The 23,445-nt window shown below is 35.3% G+C and overlaps 1 protein-coding gene across 1 annotated transcript; it reads left to right on the top strand.

Moving 5' to 3' along the window:
- The first annotated feature begins 1,583 nt into the window (after window positions 1-1,583).
- LOC114289277 (ABC transporter C family member 3) lies at window positions 1,584-8,658 on the top strand. Its single transcript, XM_082884477.1, has 10 exons — window positions 1,584-4,226; window positions 4,542-4,628; window positions 4,711-5,361; window positions 5,651-5,815; window positions 6,283-6,577; window positions 6,990-7,204; window positions 7,293-7,598; window positions 7,720-7,783; window positions 7,893-8,132; window positions 8,233-8,658. The coding sequence occupies exons 1-10, from the start codon at window positions 1,839-1,841 to the stop codon at window positions 8,355-8,357; spliced, it is 4,536 nt and encodes a 1,511-aa protein (XP_082740603.1). The 5' UTR covers window positions 1,584-1,838; the 3' UTR covers window positions 8,358-8,658.
- The last annotated feature ends 14,787 nt before the right edge of the window (window positions 8,659-23,445 follow it).

Here is a 23,445-nt window from a genome sequence, read left to right as displayed (position 1 = left end):
TTCACTAAGAGTTCGTTTGGGATGAAAATTTAGACTAAAATAGGTATATAAGACAAAACAGATTATTTTAATTAAATAAGACAAAATATTATATTTAATTTATAATCATTTTATTTTTTCTTTCACAAAATTCAAAAAAATTAAAAAACTTATTATAAATAAAACTTTTTAAGCCTAAATTAAAAAGTCACCTCACATTGTAAATAAGCCCTAAAATATTCTTTTTAATGATTAAATCTTATGTTGATTATGTAATTGTTTGATAGCATTTTATATATTTCTGTCTCTAAAATTTAACGCCTTTCCTTGGAAGAAGATCCCTACCCCAGCCCACCCCCACTTGTCTTTTGCGTTGTTGGTTTTTCTCCGTCAACTGAGGCTTGCGCACCACGTTATCCTACGCCCACGCAAGCAGAGCAACTCTAACACTATTCTTTATTTTTTTATTAGTTAAAATATATATATATAAAATTATTTTATTTAATCACTTTTTCATTTATATATTTTAAAATTACTCTTTATTTTAATTATTTATTTATATAAATTATTTAAAGAATTTCACAAAACTCTTTAAATAGAACTAAGTTAAAATGAGTAGTATTTAGCCTCATATGTATATAAGTGTATTTTTTTTGTATAAGTATACTTATTTAGATGACATTAATCAATATTTTCTTCCTACTTTTCTATTCATTTTTATTTTTTTATAAAAAAATCAAAAAATATCTTTATTTAAAGATTATTTGAGATGTCCTAAATAAATGTACTTTTTGATTTTTTAGACTAAAAAGTTGAGAAAAAAATATGGTTGTTTAGGTTAACTTTTTGACTTTTTATGAAAAAATATGTATTAAAAAATTGTACAAATTAGTGTGCAAGAGAAGATTAGAAGGGCGAGTTGGACAGCCGTACCATCTGGGCATGTGAATTGATGCTAAGAAATGATTGGCTACTTTTCAGGCATTGCACTGTACGGTGCTGTTCAGCCTGTGGGAGCCATCATGGGTCCCGTTTGATAATCTGAACCGTTTAATGTGTAGAACTCGTCGAGTACTATATGTTTGTAAAAAAATCACGTTAATCGGATATCGATAGCTATCTGATTAGATTAGTTTTTTTTTCAATAGTTAACTATAATACCATCCATTTTTTATACAAAACTGATTTAATCATGTAGTTAGCGATATCTGATTAATCTGATTTTTTTACAAACGTATAGTACTCGACGAGTTCTACACATTAATGGTTCAGATTATCAAAATGGGACCCGTGATGGCCCCCACAAGCCGAACAACAGTGTGTTAAAATTACACCCCAACTGTGTAATTTTTCTTAAAAAAGGCAGCTCCAGATCTAAACTGGTCACATCTGTCTTGTAATTTTGTATATAAAATTAATTTTTTAATATTTTTTTTAATAAATAGTAATAATTTTTTAATTTTTAAATAACTTTTTAATTTTTCATCTTTTTTTTGAACATGCCAAATTAGTTCTTAAAATTTTTCAAACCAATCCTATCTTTCAAAAAAAATAAAATAAAATAGGACAATTGTAATTATAATAACCAACAAACTTTTTAAAAAGTCAATGGAAAACCCTAACCCCTTTTCTCTCTCTCTTGGACTCTCATCTGTCCACTTCGATATTTTCTTATTATTATAATTGAATTTGCCTCCAACTCCAACTTCAACTTATATATATATACACTATATGGCTATATTTATGCCACCTGAAATCAGTCTATCAGATCAAAATCCATCTCAAAAAATTCAGGCATACCCCATCTTTCTCAGAAGCCAAACGCCCCCACAAACACGGAGCTTCTGAAATCATCGAAAATGGGTATGTCGATTTTCCTCTCTCACTCATCTTCTTTGATGTACACACCCAGTGATTTTGATTTCCTCCTCCAACCCATCTTTTTACGTGGCTTTTCTGGTTCATTGCACCTGGTTTTGTTGCTTTCTCTGTTTCTCTCATGGGTTTGCAGGAAAATCAGGGTGGGTCGTCGCAATGAAGGTCCGAAACAGAGTACTAGGAAATCTAGCTTTTCGTATTATAATCCAATTCTGTTTTGTTGTTTGGGTCTTTCAATCTTCAATCTCGTCCTTTGTTTTTTGAATTACTTTTTTTGGTATAGAAACGGTTGGTCTGATGAAAAGGTTATAACCCTTTTGGATTCAGTACTCAGAACACTCGCTTGGTTATCAATCTCTGTTTATTTACACACCCATTTTGTTAATTCGGGTGAACCAAAGCACCCAATTTCGTTAAGAATTTGGTGGGGCTTTTACTTCTTAATCTCTTGTTATTCCCTTGTCATAGACTTCTTCTTTAAGAAAGAAGACCAGGCTTTACCAACTCAGTTGTTGGTCTCTGATGTGATTTCCACAGTTTCTGGGCTGTTCCTCTGTTTTGTGGGGTTTTTGGGGAAGAAGGCAAGTGAAGAAACCCTTCTTCAAGAACCCCTTTTGAATGCTAGTTCTAATCTAACAAGTAATGGAACAGAGTCAAACGAGTCTAGTGTAGGTGGAATTGTTGCCCCTTGTTCCAATGCTAGTATTTTTAGTATCCTCACATTCTCTTGGATGGGTCGTTTGATCGGAACCGGTAACAAGAAAGCATTAGACCTCGACGATGTTCCTCAACTCGATGGTGTCGACAGTGTCAAAGGGGCTTTTCAAATTTTTACAACTAAGCTAGCAGAGTCTGATAGTGGTAGTGATGGTAAAATCACCACAATCAAGCTTGTGAAGGCTGTGATCTTCACAACATGGAAGGAGATTCTGATAACAGCTCTTTTAGCACTTGTCTACACATTTGCTTCTTATGTTGGTCCATACCTCATTGACACCTTTGTTCAGTACCTTAATGGGCATCAAACCTTTGAAAACGAAGGGTTGGCTTTGGTTTCTGCATTTTTCATTGCGAAGCTTGTTGAGTGCTTGTCGCAGAGGCACTGGGCCTTTATGTTGCAAAAAGCTGGAATTAGAGCCAGGGCAGTACTTGTTGCCATGATATACAAAAAGGGTTTGACCATTTCGGGCCAGTCAAAAAAGGGACACACAAGTGGGGAGATCATCAATTTCATGTCTGTCGATGCTGAGAGGGTTGCAGATTTTAGTTGGTACATGCATGATCCGTGGTTGGTGATCCTGCAAGTTGTTCTGGCCTTGGTGATCTTGTATAAAAACCTTGGCGTTGCATCCATTGCTGCATTAGTTGCCACCGTGTTGGTGATGTTGGTGAATGTCCCAATTGGGAGATTTCAGGAGAAGTTTCAGGAGAAGTTAATGGCATCAAAAGATAAAAGAATGAAGGCAACATCCGAAATCTTGAGGAACATGAGGATTCTCAAGCTTCAGGCTTGGGAAATGAAGTTTTTGTCGAAAGTTAGTGAGCTCAGGAACACTGAAGAAGGGTGGTTAAGAAAATACATGTACACTGCAGCCATGACAACTTTTGTCTTCTGGGGAGCACCTACATTTGTGTCAGTTATCACTTTCGGGGCTTGTTTGCTTCTGGGGATCCCACTTGAATCGGGGAAGATCTTATCTGCGCTCGCAACATTTAGAATCCTTCAAGAGCCAATCTATAACCTACCAGATACAATCTCAATGATAATTCAGACTAAAGTTTCCCTTGATAGGATCGCCTCGTTCCTTCGCCTTGATGACCTACCACATGATGTTCTAGAGAAACTTCCTAGAGGTAGTTCAGACATTGCAATTGAGATAATTGATGGGAATTTCTCTTGGGACTTGTCTTTTCCTAATCCAACATTGAAAGATATAAACATCAAAGTGTCTCGCGGCATGAGGGTTGCTGTTTGTGGGACAGTTGGCTCGGGAAAGTCGAGCTTGCTCTCCTGTATTTTGGGAGAAGTTCCAAAAATATCAGGCACTGTTAAGCTCTGTGGAATGAAGGCGTATGTTGCTCAGTCGCCATGGATACAGAGCGGAAAGATAGAAGAGAATATACTGTTTGGCGAGGAGATGGATCGGGAAAGGTATGAGAAGGTCCTTGAAGCATGTTCTTTGAAGAAGGACCTGGAAATTCTATCATTTGGTGATCAGACAGTCATAGGTGAGAGGGGAATCAATTTGAGTGGGGGACAGAAGCAGAGAATACAGATTGCACGCGCTCTATACCAAGATGCGGATATTTATCTATTTGATGATCCATTTAGTGCTGTGGATGCTCATACCGGCAGCCATCTCTTTAAGGTGACTACCTTTTATCCCTACTCCTAACTATTTGCCTTCTGTACATTGTTATTATTTGTTTTTTAATAAATTGTTTGACAACATAGCTTTCTAGTAAAAGTCTAGATTTTTTTGGGTCAAAATCTATACTGATATTGCAGTATGCATACTAGATTCTTGTCCTTGAAAAGGCAACATGGTTTGAGGTCATTGTGTTTCTTTGCCATATAAATTTCTTCTGCTCTATTTCATTCTCAATTGTTTGTTCTTTTCTTTTTCTTGTTTAAAATTTAGATAATTATTTACTGAAGCCTTCTTCTAATCATTGTATCACAGCAATGTTTATTGGGGCTTTTGGATTCAAAAACAGTGATTTTTGTTACTCATCAAGTAGAGTTCTTACCAGCGGCAGATCTCATCTTGGTGAGCTATTCATCTCTTTGTTTCTTCCATTTCTTTGTGCTTGCAATTCACAACTCAAGGAATTAACTTACTTTGTCGTTAGGTCATGAAAGACGGAAGGATCACTCAAGCCGGGAAATACAATGACATTCTCAATTCCGGGAGTGATTTTATGGAACTTGTTGGTGCACATAAGGAAGCTTTATCAGCACTAGATTCCACAGTGGCTGAGTCATGCTCGGAAAAATTGACTGTCAGCGAGGAAGACGGTGGTTTGGGGAGCGTTCAGAAATCTGTCCAGAAAGAGGAAGCCGGGCATGGTCAAAATGGTAAACCAGATGGTACAGCAGGACAAAAAGGACAGATTGTTCAAGAAGAAGAAAGAGAGAAAGGCAGAGTTGGCCTTTCGGTCTACTGGAAATACATAACAACAGCGTACGGAGGAGCTCTTGTGCCCTTCGTTTTGTTGGCACAAATTTTATTTCAGGTGCTTCAAATAGGAAGCAATTATTGGATGGCTTGGGCAACGCCTGTGTCGAAGGACGTGGAGGCTCCAGTTGGAGGTTCTACTCTCATGATCGTCTACGTAACTTTGGCAATTGGAAGTGCTTTCTGTGTTTTGGCCAGATCTGTACTTCTCGTTACGGCTGGGTACAAGACTGCCACTACACTCTTCAATAAAATGCATTTATGCATTTTTCGTGCTCCCATGTCGTTCTTTGACGCCACACCAAGTGGTCGAATCTTAAATAGAGTAAGTGTATCCATCTTGAGTAATGCTATACAAATAAAAATTCATTCATAATTTTCATATATAATGAGGTGACTTATTATGTACCTTTCACTTCGAAACAAATCATCATCAAAGATGAGTTTATTTACAATAATGGCATTGTCACATCATTCTTGTGAAGTTTTGTGTATGAATTTTATATATGAATAGAGTTTTCCCTCCATCTTTTGATCGAATAGATTGTAATCGGTGATTTTGTGTGGTTAGATGACTTAGAATTCTAGTTGATCAATCTGTTTTCCTCTTGCAGGCATCAACAGATCAAAGTGCAGTGGATTTGAACATTCCGTTTCAAGTTGGGTCATTTGCCTTCTCAATGATACAGCTCCTTGGAATTATTACAGTAATGTCGCAGGTTGCGTGGCAGGTGTTCATAATATTTATTCCAGTGATTGCAACCTGTGTTTGGTTACAGGTAGTTATCTATCTCAAGCACAGAGAATTGATCCATTTTGTCATAGTTTAGTGTTCAATATGGATTTCAAAGCGTTGTCAATAAGATTGTCAGTCTTTTAAGCTTTTGTGTTGGTCTGTTACTACAGTCTCTAACTTCAGGGTTTTAAAGCTTTTGATTCCCGTCTATCTTTGTTCCATACTATTTGAAATTTAATGGTTTTCTTTTATCTGTTTTCAAATTCTTTTTTTGTTGAGTTTTTTAGGTTCTTTTCTATATTATAACTATATTTACAAGAATGCTGCTTGGAATAAGGGGAAAAACAAAGTAGAGAAAATCAGTGGAAAGCATAGAAATTTCTGGATGTGTAATAGTTTTGTGATTTTATTTTACTAGATAATTCAAATTTTATTATTCCAATTTTCGGAGTTACACAAACACAAATGTCATATCCATGCAAGATTAATGAAAGTTCTAATTTATTGCAGCAATATTACATACCTTCAGCGCGAGAACTGGCACGATTAGTTGGAGTATGCAAAGCTCCAGTTATACAGCATTTTGCTGAAACCATCTCAGGATCAACAACCATTAGGAGCTTTGATCAGGAACCGAGATTCAAGGAGCTGAGTATGAAACTGATAGATGCGCATTCTAGGCCGAAGTTCTACTCCGCTGCTGCAATGGAGTGGCTATGCTTCCGCTTGGATGTGTTGTCTTCTATTACATTTGCTTTCTCTTTGGTTTTCTTGATCTCTATGCCAACAGGAGCAATTGATCCAAGTAAATTTTTTTCCCCATCTTTATTGACTTCTTGATGTTGAACTGCTATTAAGAAATTCATTCAACTATTCAATTGATTCCAAAACAAGAATATATGAGAGAATTGATTTAAAAGAGAAAGATAAAAAATATCAATAAGAACATAGGAAGAATAACACCCTAATCTCACAGTGGTCACAACCTACTCAATATCGCATTAATTCAAAGCTAAATTAACATATTACATGATGGTCTTTATAAGAATTCAAGAAACCCTAACTAAAAAGTTGCCAAAAAATAAAATATTATCAAAAATTAATTGTTAAGCCCTATTTCTGCTACCAACTCCTTTCTGTTCCCTATCAATGTCCTTCTTTTGCACACCCCTGCAAGTGTTCGAAGTTTGATGACCAACTCATTTTTTGAATTATAGGTGTTGCGGGGTTAGCAGTGACATACGGGCTTAATCTGAACATGTTACAAGTATGGGTTATATGGAATCTTTGCAATCTGGAGAATAAAATCATATCTGTTGAAAGAATATTTCAATACACATCTATCCAAAGTGAGCCCCCGCTTGTGATAGAAGAAAATAGACCAGATAGTCAGTGGCCATCACATGGAGATGTTCATATCAAAGATCTACAGGTGAGGCCAATTTTCACTCTCCATATTAGCAAATGAGTTTCGTGTTTGTGGAGTTATTTTATACCGGATGCCTTGAACATGAATGTAGGTCCGATATGCCCCACACATGCCACTTGTGTTACGAGGCCTTACGTGTACTTTCCCTGGAGGAATGAAAACTGGAATTGTGGGGAGGACGGGCAGTGGTAAATCAACCCTCATACAGACACTTTTCCGCATTGTTGAACCTGCAGCTGGTCAGATTCTGATAGATGGTATCGTCATCTCCTCAATTGGGCTACATGATTTACGATCTAGATTAAGCATCATTCCTCAGGATCCGACCATGTTTGAGGGGACAGTGCGAAGCAACCTGGACCCACTTGAAGAGCACACAGATGGACAGATTTGGGAGGTGGGTTGTTTTCCTCTAAATGTTTTCGCTGTTTGGCACTAAGATAAAGGGAATTTTTTCTCTCCTGTATATTTGAATTCTTGTTTGGATTACATTGAAAGTATCTATTTCATTGTTTTAGGCTCTTGATAAGTGCCAACTTGGAGATGAAGTCAGGAACAAGGAAGGCAAGCTTGATTCAGCAGGTTTTTCATCCACTATCTTCTCACACTGTTATTATAAATTTAAAAATATATATATATTTAACTTATATGGCAGACAAGTTCTTACCTCCTAGTGTCGTATTTTTTGCAGTTACAGAGAATGGGGAGAATTGGAGCATGGGTCAGAGGCAGCTGGTTTGTCTCGGCCGGGTGCTACTCAAGAAGAGCAAGGTCTTGGTGCTTGATGAAGCTACGGCGTCAGTTGATACAGCGACTGACAATCTTATTCAGCAAACGCTTAAGCAACACTTCACGGATTGTACAGTGTTAACCATTGCACATAGGATAACATCTGTGGTTGATAGTGACATGGTTCTACTGTTAGATCACGGTTCGTATAAACCCTATCCATCTATCACTAAAAAAAGACTTGCTTTGAGATCTTCGTAATTTTTTACCATTCTTATTTTTGTTCTTTTGTTATGGTGCAGGACTTATTAAGGAATTTGATTCTCCAACAAAGTTGCTTGAAAATAAGTCATCCTCGTTCGCGAAGCTTGTTGCAGAGTACAGTACAAGGTCAAATTCTAATTTTGAAAAGTCGGCAAACAGTTGAAGTCAGACCTTTATTGGGAACCATTAAACTCTGAGCTTCGATGATTGATGACAGAAAATACGCAGTGCTTAGCATCCCCGACGCATTTTGCACCAGAGGATTGAATATCCTTTTTTTATTTAATTGTTCTACTATTTTAGAAAAACTGGTCATGGAAAACCAAGCCATAGGTTAGTTCAATTCTATGCAGGATCTACTGCAATGATGTTCAAGTTTATGTAAAATTTTGGTAATGTAGTCTTATTTATGTATAATATGTTTGCAATAAAACCATTTCATGGTGGCCTTCTGTTTGAGAAAATAACATTACTCCCAATTATGAGTTGGACATTTTAATCATTCAGCCATGAATGCTTAGTAGGGATCCTTGTACATCGTGCATAACCAAATTCCAATATTGATTTCATCTTGAATGATAAACATCTTTAACACACCATGTGTCATCTGTCAATTTGGTTCGTTTGGTTTGTATTTCTGAAAAATTTTTGGAAAATTTTCTCTACAAATAAGTTTTTAAAAGTAATCAAACCAAACAAATTTTCCCAAAAAAATTTCTCAAAACTTGTAAACCAAACAAGTTTTCCAAACAAATCTCTCTCACACACATCAAATCAATCACTTTTTTCAAAACTTTCTCAAAATAATTTTTCAAAACATCTTTTGAAAAAAATCAAACCAAACAACTTTTCGTACTTTTTATCTCTAAAACACATCTCTCAAACACAAATCAAACATACCCGAATCTTCCTTCTTTCTTTTTTTAAGGGGGAAATTACAAATTAGTGTAGCTTTCAAAAAAATAATTACAGATATATGCAAATTTTTATTATTTTAATTTATAAAGTTTTTCATCAATTTTAATTGTTTTTTTGAAACTCTCACTCGTTTGATAACTCCACCCCCCCCCCCCCCCCCCCCCCCTTTTTTTAATCTGTAGATATGGGACCGGCTCCTGTCTCTTCTAACTCTTCTTATTTGTTTATAAAATGTTTGCAATAAACCATTTCATTGAGGCCTTCTTTTTAAGCAAATGACTGTCACTTTTTTTGTTTTGGCTTGTTTTAAGAAATAGGTTAAAAGTTGATTTTTTTATTTTATTTTATTTTTTTAAAAATGTGTAAAAAAATAGAGAGATGATGTGACTAAAAAAATAAAAAAAAAACAGCTTTTAGCCATGAATGAATGAATTTGTCTTAATTCAAGCTGACAATTCCCGTGTTGAATGTGCAATGCACTAGAATGGTTACGAATTGGTTGAGCTTGTGCTCATTCAAACAATACATCTCTGCATTCAAATGCAAATGCTTAAGGTACGGTTTCAAATTGAAATTCAAAACAAGCGAATGCACAAAGTTCATTTGTTAATTTAGCCCATGGTCTAAAACTAAATTATCTAAAGTCTCAGCTCAATAGGTAACAACCCAAATAGACTAATCAAGATAAAAATTCACCAAATAATGTTAAATGCAATTCAAGAGTTTTGTTCTCAAAGATTCAGGCTGTCTCAACATAGCTTGAGTTTTTTCATCTTCAATCTTGACAAATAAAAATCTGCAACAAAATGCAGTGACTGGTTAAAACTAATAAAGAAAACAATTTTCTTCTTCTATTTTTGTTCTTTCTAATTTTCTTTTTCAAAGTTTTAGTAGTGTTAATTAATTGTTAAATTAGTATATAATTGTTAATTGTATATAGTTGTTAATTATAGCTTTACACACTTTAGCTTTAAGCTTTATTCTTTTAGCTTTCACTTTCGGTGGTGGTGGGTTTGGTATCCAATGCACCATTTCTCTCTATATAGAGAGAGTTCATTTCTTTGTAATGAATACATACAATACAGAAACACACACATCAATCTTGTAATATATACATATCAATCAATAATAAATACATCAATTTATCTTTCATGGTATCAGAGCTAGGTTAACAACCTAGTCATTCTGCTTCACCGGCGGGCAGCAGCCTCGCCTTGGCCGCCCGCCGGACCTCTACACATTCCTTGACTCCGCTGCCACTAAACCCAATTCAACATTCACCTTCAAGATCAGAGCATCATCACCATCATCCATCTTGGTCACCTACACCAAACACACACTCTCTCTCTCTCTCTCTGTGCAATGGCTAAACCCAAAGAAGAGAGAGACGAGCCACTAACTCCAACAGGCCGACTCTTCTTGCATTCCGAAACGAACCAAATCATCCATTGCCTCATCGGCGTCACAAACCCCATCAACATCGATTCAATCAAATCGGAAATCAGCAACTCCGTCATGATCAAACACCCCCGATTCTCAAGCCTCATGGTCCGAGACGGCCACGGCCGCGAACACTGGAGAAAAACCCATATCGACATTGACCGCCACATCATCATCATCGACATCTCTCTCGCCTCCACCACCGGCCAACGCGTCGTCGCCTGCCTCATCTCCGCCTCCACCGTCCGCCTCCACGACTCCGAGCCCGCCTCCGTCGTCCTCGAGTTAGTTGTCGTATGTGATTCTCTATCATTTGTGGCCACAGCCGATCTCAGATCTGTGACCACCTCTGATCGGAAATGATGATTGACGTCAGGAACAAACTTTCTCTCTTGTTCTTTCTCTCTCTTCAGCTATGAGGCTAATCAGTATACGTTGTCTCTCTCTCTCTGTGACCATCTCAGCGAGCCATCGGCGCTTCGCTCTTCTTCGTTTTCGACCGAGTCAACGATCTCCCTCCCCACAAACTCACCTCATTATTGTCTCTCTCTCTCTCACAAAGGGGTGTGTCTGATGAGCCAAAAGTGATGAGGTGGCTAGGTAGACCGTGAATACCGTGAATCCAATGGGGAGTGTCCACTTTTGCACACTTCTCCACTTCTTTATTTATTTTTAATCACCACCACTTTTGACCAAAAAAAAAAAAAAAAAAAAAATTTCAACCCATCCTTTCTCCTTCACCTTTTGCACTCCACTCACCGACTCCCTCTCCACAAAATAAAATACCTTTCTTTATTTTATCTTCTTTTTTTTTTGTGTCCTGTGTATTCTGTGTGTGTCCAGCTTGTGTCTCTCCCCCATATCACCATACCCACCGTTTCTTCCTCTTGTATTTTATCCTATTTTATTTTCTTTTCTTTTATCACAAGCACCACAGTTTCCAATACTCAAAGTGTCAGCATATCATCATAGACTATTATTCACAAACCACCAAATTCAAGTCCTACATTTCCATTGTAATACCAGAGCCTTACCAATACATCACACACACACATAAAAAAAAAAAAAAAAAAAAACAACAACAAAAAAAAAAAAAAAAAAAAAAAAAAAAAAAACCAAAAAAAAAAACAGCCACATCCACAGGCCGGGTTTTCTTCTCTACTCTACCGCCGGTCTCTTCTTTTTGCCTCCGTCCTGGACGGCCCTTGACGGTGTAGCCTCCGTGTTTCCCACTCCACCGAGTACATTCACACCTCCCTGCTCCTCCACTGCAGCATATGGCGGCCCTCCAAAACGGAACATCACGGTGGCCTTCCGCTTCAGCTCCTTGTTTTCTGCCCTTAGCACGCTTATCTCTGCTCGCGCATCCTTATACATGCGTTGGAGCAGAGCCAGCTGGGAGTTTAATTGCTGCACCTCATTTGTCCTACTCTGCAGCCGGTGCGACAGGTTTGTGACCGCCGTCATGGACTCCACACATGCCTTCAAAGTATACTGATTCGCCTCCACATCCGTTTGCACTGCCATTTTTTGCTCCACCGACTGCATCGGAAAGTTCAACGGAGCAAACCCAGTGGTGTTTGGTTGAGGTTCATGGGCCACCGCACCAGTTCTCTCTCCTGTGGACTCGTTGAGGTCGGGAAAGAGCGTCAGCAGACCACGGGACGACGAAGCCATTTTCTCTCGCACCAGAGTGTTACAGACTCTCTCTCTCAGCACAACAGAGTGTTACAGACTCTCTCTCTCAGCACAACAATGTTACAGCCTCTCTCTCTCAGCACAACGAAGAGTTTTACAGAGGATTTCGCAGGTTTTTTGCTTCTGCCTCGGCCTCAAGCTCTGTCTTGGTTAAATAGCCGAGGCAGCCACGCGCATCGCGCGCCTCTTGCCACCGATAACCTGGCACGCCTTTTCATGGCACGCCTTTTGATGACACGCCTTTTGAGGGTGCGGGCACACCTTTTGAGGGCACGACTTTTGAGGGCTCGATATCTATATCCATGTATATCTTTTGGGCAGCCTATATACACACTCATACAGTGTCTTCTACACCAGTCAGCTTTCTCAATCCCTTTGTTTCAACCTCAAATAGGTTTCTATCTTCACACCTATTTGAGTTTGAGGGGGGGTTATACACAGTATCATGTTCAAGTCACCCCATGGCGCACTCCCTAAGTCGCCCCCTTGGTGCACCACCACAATCTTCTACATCGGTCCGACATGACCCCGTAAACTGTCCTGCTACAACGGTCCGACATGACCCCGTAAACTGTCTTCTACAACGGTCCGACATGACCCCGTAAACTGTCTTCTACATCGGTCCGACATGACCCCATAAACTGTCTTCTACATCGGTCTGACACGACCACACAGTGTCTGCTACAACGGTCCGACATGACCCCGTAAACTGTCTTCTACATCGGTCCGACATGACCCCATAAACTGTCTTCTACATCGGTCTGACACGACCACACAGTGTCTGCTACAACGGTCCGACATGACCCCGTAAACTGTCTGCTACAACGGTCCGACACGACCATACCGTGTCTTCTACAACGGTCTGACACGACCATACCGTGTCTCCTATCCTGTTTTATTTATCAGTTTATTTTTCTATTTTGTGACTCTCTCCAAACTCAAGTTGGCTAGTGCCTATCCTCCTTGAGTTTGAGGGGGGCTGTTAATATAATTGTTAAATTAGTATATAATTGTTAATTGTATATAGTTGTTAATTATAGCTTTACACACTTTAGCTTTAAGCTTTATTCTTTTAGCTTTCACTTTCGGTGGTGGTGGGTTTGGTATCCAATGCACCATTTCTCTCTATATAGAGAGAGTTCATTTCTTTGTAATGAATACATACAATACAGAAACACACACATCAATCTTGTAATATATACATATCAATCAATAATAAATACATCAATTTATCTTTCAAGTAGTTTGGAAGGGCTGGTTGGAAAAAGTTTTTGTTCTCCACAAAGTGGTGGACTAGTTTTTCCTGTTCTATTCAAAGTCTTTGATAAGTAATATGAGGTTGAGCTTTTTTTTTTTTGTTATGCAAAATCTAAATAAAGGACTTAGTAAACACGTCTTCATGAAAATTGATCCTATTTAGCTTTCGGTAGTGTCTTGATTATTCAAACAATATGATTATGACTTCAAGATTTTAGTAGTTTGGAAGAGTTGAGGAATTTGGAGTTTTGGAAAAGTCGTCATTCTTGAGAAATGTATATATACCCCGCCTCTGCTTCTCTTCTCTCAACAAGCATACCTCTTATTTTGACAATTAAGGGAAGATGGCATGGTTAATATTGCCCTACTAGTTGCTTACGTTGTCAGTTTCTTTGTTCTTCCTTATCTTTCTCTTCTTCTGCACATCATTTGTGCTCTAATGAGGAAAGCCTTGCATTGCTCAAATTTAAGCAATTCTTGACGGTTGAAAGTTCTAATCCTTATGCTTGTGCTACCTCTGGTTCTCCTCATCCAAAACTGTTATCTTGGAAGGAGGAGACAGATTGCTGCTCATGGGATGGGGTCATGTGTAATGAACTGACAGGTCACATGATTGGGTTGGACCTCAGTTGCAGCCAACTCTATGGCACCATCCATTCCGACAGCAGTCTCTTCTCGCTCCACCATCTCCAGAGGCTCAACCTAGCTTTGAATGACTTAGAGTTTGTTCTTTGGTGGTAAGCATGTCTTCTTTGGTGATAAGTGATTTCTTGATGAACCTGTCTTCTTCTTTGACATCTCTTAACCTCCAATCTTGTAAATTGTTGGGGGAATTCCCCAACTCTGTTCTTAGCCTACCAAATCTGAAGATGCTCAGTTTTCGGGGCAATCAGCAACTCACTGGCTATTTAAGGTAAATTGGAGCATAGTGATCCCCTCGAATTTTAATAGTAGTTATCATAGATTATATAATAATATATGTAGGTTATGTTTGGATGGTAGAAATAAAAACAGAGATTAAGAATTTAAATTTCTAATTAGACAAGTAACAAATGCTCCTATCCATATTATTAATAGTATAACAATTTGAGGTTTTTGGTGTTGTTTCAAAATGCATAAAAGTTTATGACCAATATGATTAACTTTAAGCTATTTTTCTGATAAAATGTTTTTCAGAAAAATTATAGGAAACTCATCTTTGCCAAGTTAAAGTCTTAAATAAGAATATTTTTTGATGTAATTTTTTTTTTTTTTTTTTACATCGAACCAAACAGTCAATGAAAACACAGTTTAAGATAACAAAACAAAATAAAATAAAATTAAAAATTAAAAAATCTCACAAATATTAAAAAAAGAAAAGAAAAGAAAAAAAAAGAGTCTAAAAATTGGTTTACTTCTGTTCCAAGAACTGTCATTCAAATCAAACAGTGTGGAATCCATTCAACCTTGTCAATAATTCCTTCACAAATTAGTCAAAAACACGAGCATTGAAAATTGTTATGAAATTGAAAGCTGCACCTTTCTGCTACTCTTCCAGGAAATGGGGGAAAATGTTGGTTAAGGATTCTTTGTAAGAATTGTGAATGTTTTGTACACTACTGTTTATAACATAATCATATCACTTTAAAGATATATACCATAAACTTATATGTTCATAATTTTACCAGAAAAGTAATATAATCCACACTATAAATTTTTCCATAATATAGATTTAAATTTTATATAATATATGATTATATTTAAAATAAATTTGATCTAAATATTTTATTTTTTAAATACTCAAAATATATATATATATATATATATATTTTTACCCGTAAATGTTGGCAATAGATGCAAAAGTACTGTAAATGATAAGGTGACTTTTGGGGGTGAACGATTTTTGGATAGACATTTTTTTTTGGGGATACTCTTAGCTTCTTACACAAGTCCACATAAGAAATATGAGAAATTTAGCCAAATTTTTTCTATTGGGCCTTTATTTGGTAAAAAAGATTATTTAATTTATTTTGCTTCATAAACCCTCTAAAAAAGAGACGCATAATTGAGTAAAGATATAGTAATTTTTTTTTTTTTTTTTTTTGTACAATATTGCCCCATGCATATATATATATATATATATATATATATCCCACAAAACTCTTTTAATGAGGAACACTTATATTTTATGGGAAAATTAGTCTAAAGTCCCTCTCCCATATTTAGTAATGGAAGAGATTCACAATATTATTTTATGATATCTAAGGTCTCTCAACCTCTACACTCATATATCACAGAGAAATTTCTCAAATCAAACCTCATTTTTTTTCTCTCTCTCACTCTAAACTCTTCTGCTAAATTCATTTCTTATTCTCTCTCTTTCATCTTTGCGTCTCTTTCTCTCTCTCTAAAATGTTCTCTCTCTAAATTAACAATCTTGATCTTTTAGATTGTCCCCATTCCCACCGCCATGCCTATGCTCATCTCCGATCTTTGCTCTTCTTGCTAGAAACTTCCATCTCCGGTAGTTGTAATCTTTCTTTGCATAGACGGACGAAGTGAAGCTCTGTGATAAAGATGATGAATAAGATGAAGTTAGTCTGAGAGGCCGGAGCCCTGTTCAGGTTGGCCCTGTATCAAGCCTAGACCCACCAGACCTACCCGTTGGGTTCTTTTCCGACGATGACCTTCCAGCGAGTGAATTAGCAACGATTCTGTTTGATCCCTAGCTTTGGGTCCGCCAATCCTCCTCCCTCCGCCGCCTATTTTCAGGTGAATTATACACACATATATATGTATATGTAACTATGAAGATTGAAGAATTTAAGTGTTATTTTAGATGATGATGATGGTCATTGTGAAAATCGCATAATTGGATTCTTTATGCTTTATTGATTAGTTGATTGTTTTTATCAGTGGTTACGTGTTTGGTTGCTGAAAAAAATGTGTGAAATGGAAAGAAACTTAAAATTTGAATATTATTAGGTTGAAGGTCTATGATGAAGATGATGAAGAAAATGAAGCGGGTCTGAGAGATGTTAAAAATCACAGAAAATGGAATTTCTCTGATTTTGGAGAGAATTTCTCTGGAAAAGTTTGTTTGGGAATTTCTTTGGTTTTGAGAGAATTTCTCTGGGTTAGGAAGTCTAGAGAAATTTTTGTATCAGTGGTTGCGTGTTTGGTTGTTGAGAAAATGTGTGAAATGGGAAGAAACTTAAAATTTGAATATTATTAGGTTGAAAGTCTATGATAAAGATGTGAAGAAGATGAAGTAGTTCTGAGAAATGAGTAAAGAGCTGCCATTTTAGATTGAAGGTCTGTGATAAAGATGGTGAAAAAGATGAAGTAGGTCTGAGAGATGAGTAGAGAGCTGCCATTGGAAATCATAGAAAATGGAATTTCTCTAATGTTTGAGAGAATTTCTCTGAATTGGAGAGAATTTCTCTAGGAATTTCTTTGGTTTTGAGAGAATTTTTCTAGGTTTGGGAAAATTTCTCTAGAAAGTCCAGAGAAATTCTGGGAGCCCAGAGAAATTTTGTGGAGAGAATTTCTCTGTGAAATCCAGAGAATTTCTCTGGATCAATTTGAGGGACCTTAGACATTATGAAAATATTGGATGTCTTTTATACTATAAAATCTTAATATTAGGGACCCTAAAAAAAATTCCCATATTTTATTTTATATAAGTTTAAAAATGTTGTATAGGTGTATTTTTGGTTGGTTCATTTAGTATGTACCCTATTTTTTGTAACAGTAAAATGCTACTGTGAATTAAAGTAACATATTACTATTTACATCAATTTCGAAGGTATTTTTATTTATTTTTTATTTTTTAAAAATTTCATAGTCAACGTGGATCTTATTTGATAAATCTTGATAAGAAGATTCTAAAAATACTAATTTTACTAAAAACTGACATTTAGATAAAAAATTATATTATTTTAAAGTTTAAAATATTAAATTACTCAGTAAGCAAATTTTGATAATCTATATAATATGGCCTAAGGGTTTTGTCACGACCCGCTCCCCGTACCTAAGGGTTAAGCATCGTGATGGCTAGTAACCGAGGTTACCTCCGGCCAAATCCTTAAACAAATTAATAAACGCAAGTGGAAGAAATATTTAAATAAGGGTACTAAAATAATCATTGGAGTTTCTATTTTTGTTACAAAATTATTGACCAAAAATGCCGATATTTACATAAAAAAATACATCAATAAAAGTGCTTTGTACCTACCCCACACGCTGGTCCCGACATATCACCTGAAAGTGGTAAAAAACTATAAGCTCATGACAGAGTGAGAAATATTATACTAAGAGTATAAAGCATAAAATTCACCATGTATAATTAGTTGGGCCAAAAAGAGCTTGATACATAACATACATAATACGGAAATCATTTGACATATAACATGTAATACGGAAATCACTATACAACCATAACCACGGTACATCACTAAGTGTCAAGCACTACACTGGTCAATGGATCCACGACAAACACTGGACCACAAAGTGGTCAATTACTAGCCAATGGTTATTTAAGTCCCCCAAGGCATGGAACTCCCGTGGTGGTACTCACAAAACATATTTTCATATAAGGTCATAGCCAAATATTCTTTAAAAGTAAAACAAACATATCTATGGGTTTTCTTTAAGCAAATAGGGTTCATAAGATAATCCACGTAACTGAAACATTTATAAAACATAATTTTTATTAAAAACATAACTCGTATAAAACAGATTTTGGTAAGTTAAAACATACATAAAATATATTTTGATGACTCAAAGTATAATATAACTCACCTTAACTTTAATACCTTACTATTTCTTTCCGCTATCAAAGGTCTTCTTAACTTTCACTAATTTTTTCTCCCTTTCCTCTCTTTCTTTTCCTCTCTTCTTTCTTTCTTCCTCTCTTCCTTTTCTTTTTCTTTCTTTCTTTCCTGGTCTTCTTTTCTTTTTTCTTCCCTCACGGAGTCAACTTCTCCTATTTGTACAGATTATATTCGTGAGCCCCAAACCAAGACGCCACGTGTCGCTCCCATGTTAATCTTCATTAATTCAAGTCTACCTAATTAAGTCAAGCTTATCAAAACTTACTTATTAATACTTTGACTAAAAAATTATATTATTTTATAAAATAATATATATTAATACAAAATAAATCATATATTTTTTTAACTGTAATTAAATAATATTAGTATAAATTCTACAGAATAATTAAAAATCTGGGTTGTTACAATCTTCTCTCCTTTTAAAATTTCGTCCTCGAAATTTGTTATAAGTATAAACTATCCGCTGTGCACTCTGATGAGTATGTATTAGATGATTAATCTGATAGAAATAGTGCCTCAAAAAAAACTTTACAAAAAAAAAATCACTCACTGTCTAGTTGTCAAAAATTAATTTGGGCCAAAATAAGAAATAATGGGTGACTTTAAAAACTTTTCACTCGTATTGTTTATGATAAAAATAAATAAATGGAAATAAAATGAGATTACAATGACAGAATCATATGTGAGAGTTGAAAACAAATTTGAGATGAACTTTTCATTGATTGGAAATAATTTCAAAATTAGTATTTTTAAAATTTGAACCCACTTTTAAAAAGTCAAAATTTTTTTTTTTGAATACTAAATTAGAATTTATGTATATTTAATTATATTATAATTTTTTTTGTGGGTGTTTGACATCTTTTGTTTCTTTTTTATTCATAAATTATATCTAATATCCTTCACAAATTATGCACAAAAAAAAATTAATATATATATATAGAAAATCATAGAAAATTATAATATAATTAAATCGACGAACTAAATATAATATTTAGGTACTAATTACCCGCTAACGTATTTCTTAAATGTGCATGCGTGCATGCGTCCTATGCTCCAATATATATATATATATATATATTTTTATTATAAACCATTACTCTGATACCATTTGTCACAACCCGCTCCTCGTACCCAAGGATTAAGTATCGTGATGGCCAGTAACCGAGGTTACCTCCGGCCAAATCCTTAAACAAATTAATAAACGCAAGCGGAAGAAATGTTTAAATAAGGGTACTAAAATAATCATTGGAGTTTTTATTTTTATTACAAAATGTATTGACCAAAAAGGCCAATATTTACATTAAAAAAATACATCAATAAGAGTGCTTTGTGCCTACCCCACACGCTAGTCCCGACATGTCACATGAAAGTGGTAAAAAACTATAAGCTCATGGCAGAGTGAAAAATATTATACTAAGAGTATAAGGCATAAAATTCACCATGGATAATTAGTTGGGCCAAAAAGAGCTTGATACATAACATACATGATACGGAAATCATTTGACATATAACATGTAATACGGAAATCACTATACAACCATAACCACGGTACATCACTAAGTGCCAAGCACTACACTGGTCAATGAATCCACGACAAACACTGGACCACAAAGTGGTCAATCACTAGCCAATGGTTATTTAAGTCCCCAAGGCATGTGACTCCCGTGGTGGTACTCACAAAACATATTTTCATATAAGGTCATAGCCAAATATTCTTTAAAAGTAAAACAAACATATCCATGGGTTTTCTTTAAGCAAATAGGGTTCATAAGATAATCCACGTAACTGAAACCTTTATAAAACATAACTTTTATTAAAAACATAACTTGTATAAAACAGATTTTGGTAAGTTAAAACATACGTAAAATATATTTTGGTGACTCAAAATATAATATAACTCACCTTAATTTTAATACATTACTATTTCTTTCCACCATCAAAGATCTTCTTAACTTCCACTAATTTTTCCTCTCTTTCCTCTCTTTCTTTTCCTCTCTTCTTTCTTTCTTCCTTTCTCTTCCTTTTCTTTTTCTTTCTTTCTTTCCTGGTCTTCTTTTCTTTTTTCTTCTCTCATGGAGTCAACTTCTCCTATTTATACAGATTATACTTGTGAGCCCCAAGCCAAGACGCCACAAGTCGCTCCCCTGTTAATCTTCATTAATTCAAGTCTATCTAAATTAAGTCAAGCTTATCAAAACTTACTTATTAATACTTTGACTAATAAATTATATTATTTTACAAAATAATATATATTAATACAAAATAAATCATATATTTTTTTAACTGTAATTAAATAATATTAGTATAAATTCTACAGAATAATTAAAAATCTGAGTTGTTACAGGTTTTTGAAAATGTCTCAAAATATGTTAGAGATATATTTGATTTCAATGGTTCAGATTATACTTATCAAGTAATCTAAGAGTCAAGATGAAATCTTTGTTTTTGCTTCTCTTGTCCAAATATATGACTTTTCACTTACTATCTCTTTTTTCCATGTTAGACATACATTCATCTCTCTCTTCTTACATACTCTAGCAACCCTTCTTTACCTCCTTTTTCCTTCCCATTCTCTCAAGTTTCAATTCTGTAATAGTAATAGGTTACACTCCTATGATCTTCAAATACGGTGGTTCTCTTTCGCTGTCTCTGATCTCTATTATTTGTCAATCCTATTTATTCATTGAGAAGCCATTAACAGTTTCAATCCTCTCTTCAAACTATAAAATATGACCCCTATCTCTCTCTAACTATTTTCGAAAATTATTGAGTAAATGGGTAATTGAAAATGCCCTCTCTCTCTGTTCAAATGCATTTCTCAGGTTTCTCTCTCTAACCTACAAAATGAGAATTTATTTTGGTTTTGTTCATCAACTATCCTATCTCTCTCTAAAAATTTGTGGGTTTCATCAACCTGTTGATTTGGGTTTCATCCTTTTACATTGATTAAAAATGCCCCATCTCTCTCTCTCTCTCTCTCTCTCTCTCTCTTTTCAAGTGGATTCCCTCTCTTCAAACTATAAAATATGATTTGGATTTCATCCTTTTAATTTTGTTCATCAACTACCCTATCTCTCTCTAAAAATTTGTGGGTTTTATCAACTTTTTTATTTTAGTTTTATGATTTGGGTTTCATCTTTTTATGTTCATAAATTGATCTCGTTTTTATGTTGATGAATTGGTTAACATAGTACTCTTCCTCATTTTCCTATCTTGGGCAATAAAAATTACACAATTTGATTTTAACATTTTTATTTTTATTTAAAAATGAAAATCAAATTATCTGTATTGTGATCACACCTTTACAGGGCCAATCCTGGCCTAAAGCCAGTAAGGCCTGTGCCTTAAGGCCTCAAAATTTTGGTAAAAAATAGGGCCCCCAAATTTAGTAAAATGTTATAGGTCCAATGTTTTTATTTTTTATTTTTTTTAGGATCAATTTAAAGGGCCCCAAAATACTTTATTGGGTCTATGTATGGTTTAGCCCATATTCATTTATAAGTGTAGTTTGACCCATATTTATTAAAATGAAAATATATATTAAAAAAAAAAAGTGTTTTGGCCCAAGAAGAACAATACATACAATATATGGGCCCTAATTTTTTTTTTTAACCTTCTTTATCTATTAGATTTTAGTGGAATAAATAATTTTGTCCTAATTTTTTTACCTAAGTCTTTATCAGTTTTAATTGAATAATTTTTCGTAATTTTTTTGTCCTAATTTGTTTCATTAAATTGTTTTGTTTATAATTTTAATGATTATATGTGCAAGTAAATTTTTTTGTGGTTACAAACAAATAAAAAAGTTGTAACTTATCGTTTTATCCATGAACTTTTTTTTTTTTTTCGATGTAAGAGAGGCCTCCATTTCCAAAATTCGCCTTAGGCCCCCTAAATCTCAGAGCTGGCCCTGCACTTTTATTGTTTCCAACCACTTTAGATCATGCTAAGCGTTGTTTGGATGGCTATCACAATATTACTAAGTGATTGTTTGGGATTCATTTTTTTATTTTTATTTTTTTTAATTAATTCTTTTTAAAAAATTATTTTTTTAGTGAGTGAAGCATGCTAATGTGATATTTGTTTTTTTTTTTTTTAAACTCATGACAACTGATTTTGTAGCTTTTAAGTTTTTGACTTTTTAGCCTATTGCCAAACGCATCCTTAATTCTCAATTCACATCATTAATTTTGTTTGATTTCTTACATTCTTTATTTATTTATTTATTTTTTCCCCCTTTTTTCAAAGCAATGGATTCTTTGCATTTGATATTTAATCGTTTGCATTTTTTTAAATCATCTATTTAACGTGATATTATCATCGATTTTTGGATAAATAACATAAATTCTGCAATGACAAAGCGAGCTTAAACTGATTGAGAGGGTAATTTTTGGTGAAAATTGGGCCGAGCTGTGAGATGGACTTTGTGGCCCAAAGTAAGAAGGACTGGGTAAAAAGGCCGTAATGTTACTCTGGCCTAAGAGAGATATAGTTACTCCGGCCCAAGAAAGATAAAGTTACTCCGGCCTAAGATGATCTAAAGTTACTCTGGTCCGGAGGCAACTTGGAGTTAGGCCGGTCTCAGAGTTAGTCCGGTCATGACTTATTCTGGATAGATCGGTCAGAGCTTTGCTACTCGATAGCTCGGTCTGAACACGTCATGGGTTGTACATGAGAAAACCGAGATAAGGAGTAAAAAGAAGATCCGAACTAAGGATAGTTCGGCCTACTCTGCGGCTCAGCATAGCCAGTTTTATTTCGGTCATATGGTAGTTCGGCCATGGTAAAAACCATCTCACTTGGTTTAAGCAGTGAGGGGGGTGTTGAAAGATAAGCATTATCTTTCAGGAATATGAATCCTAGGAGGACTCTGCATGGAGGAGTATGAGTCCTACTAGGATTGTGCCACACGAAACCTATAAAAACTCACAAATATCACCTTGGAGGAGGTAACACACAACTTTGCTTTTTACACAAAGCTTTTGTCTATTTGTCAGGCTTACTGACTTAGGCATCAGAGAGGTTTCCGGCACACACCCGCCGGCTAGCTCACGTTTGTGTTTTCAGGTGTTAAAGCGACGTCGTACGGAGGAGCACAGACTTAGTCAACAGGATTATACGAGA

This window comes from Camellia sinensis, chromosome 8 (assembly GCF_055761805.1).
Source record: "Camellia sinensis isolate YWXY chromosome 8, ASM5576180v1, whole genome shotgun sequence".
Taxonomy (NCBI): Eukaryota; Viridiplantae; Streptophyta; class Magnoliopsida; order Ericales; family Theaceae; genus Camellia; species Camellia sinensis.
This window is presented reverse-complemented; position numbering and strand designations above follow the sequence as displayed.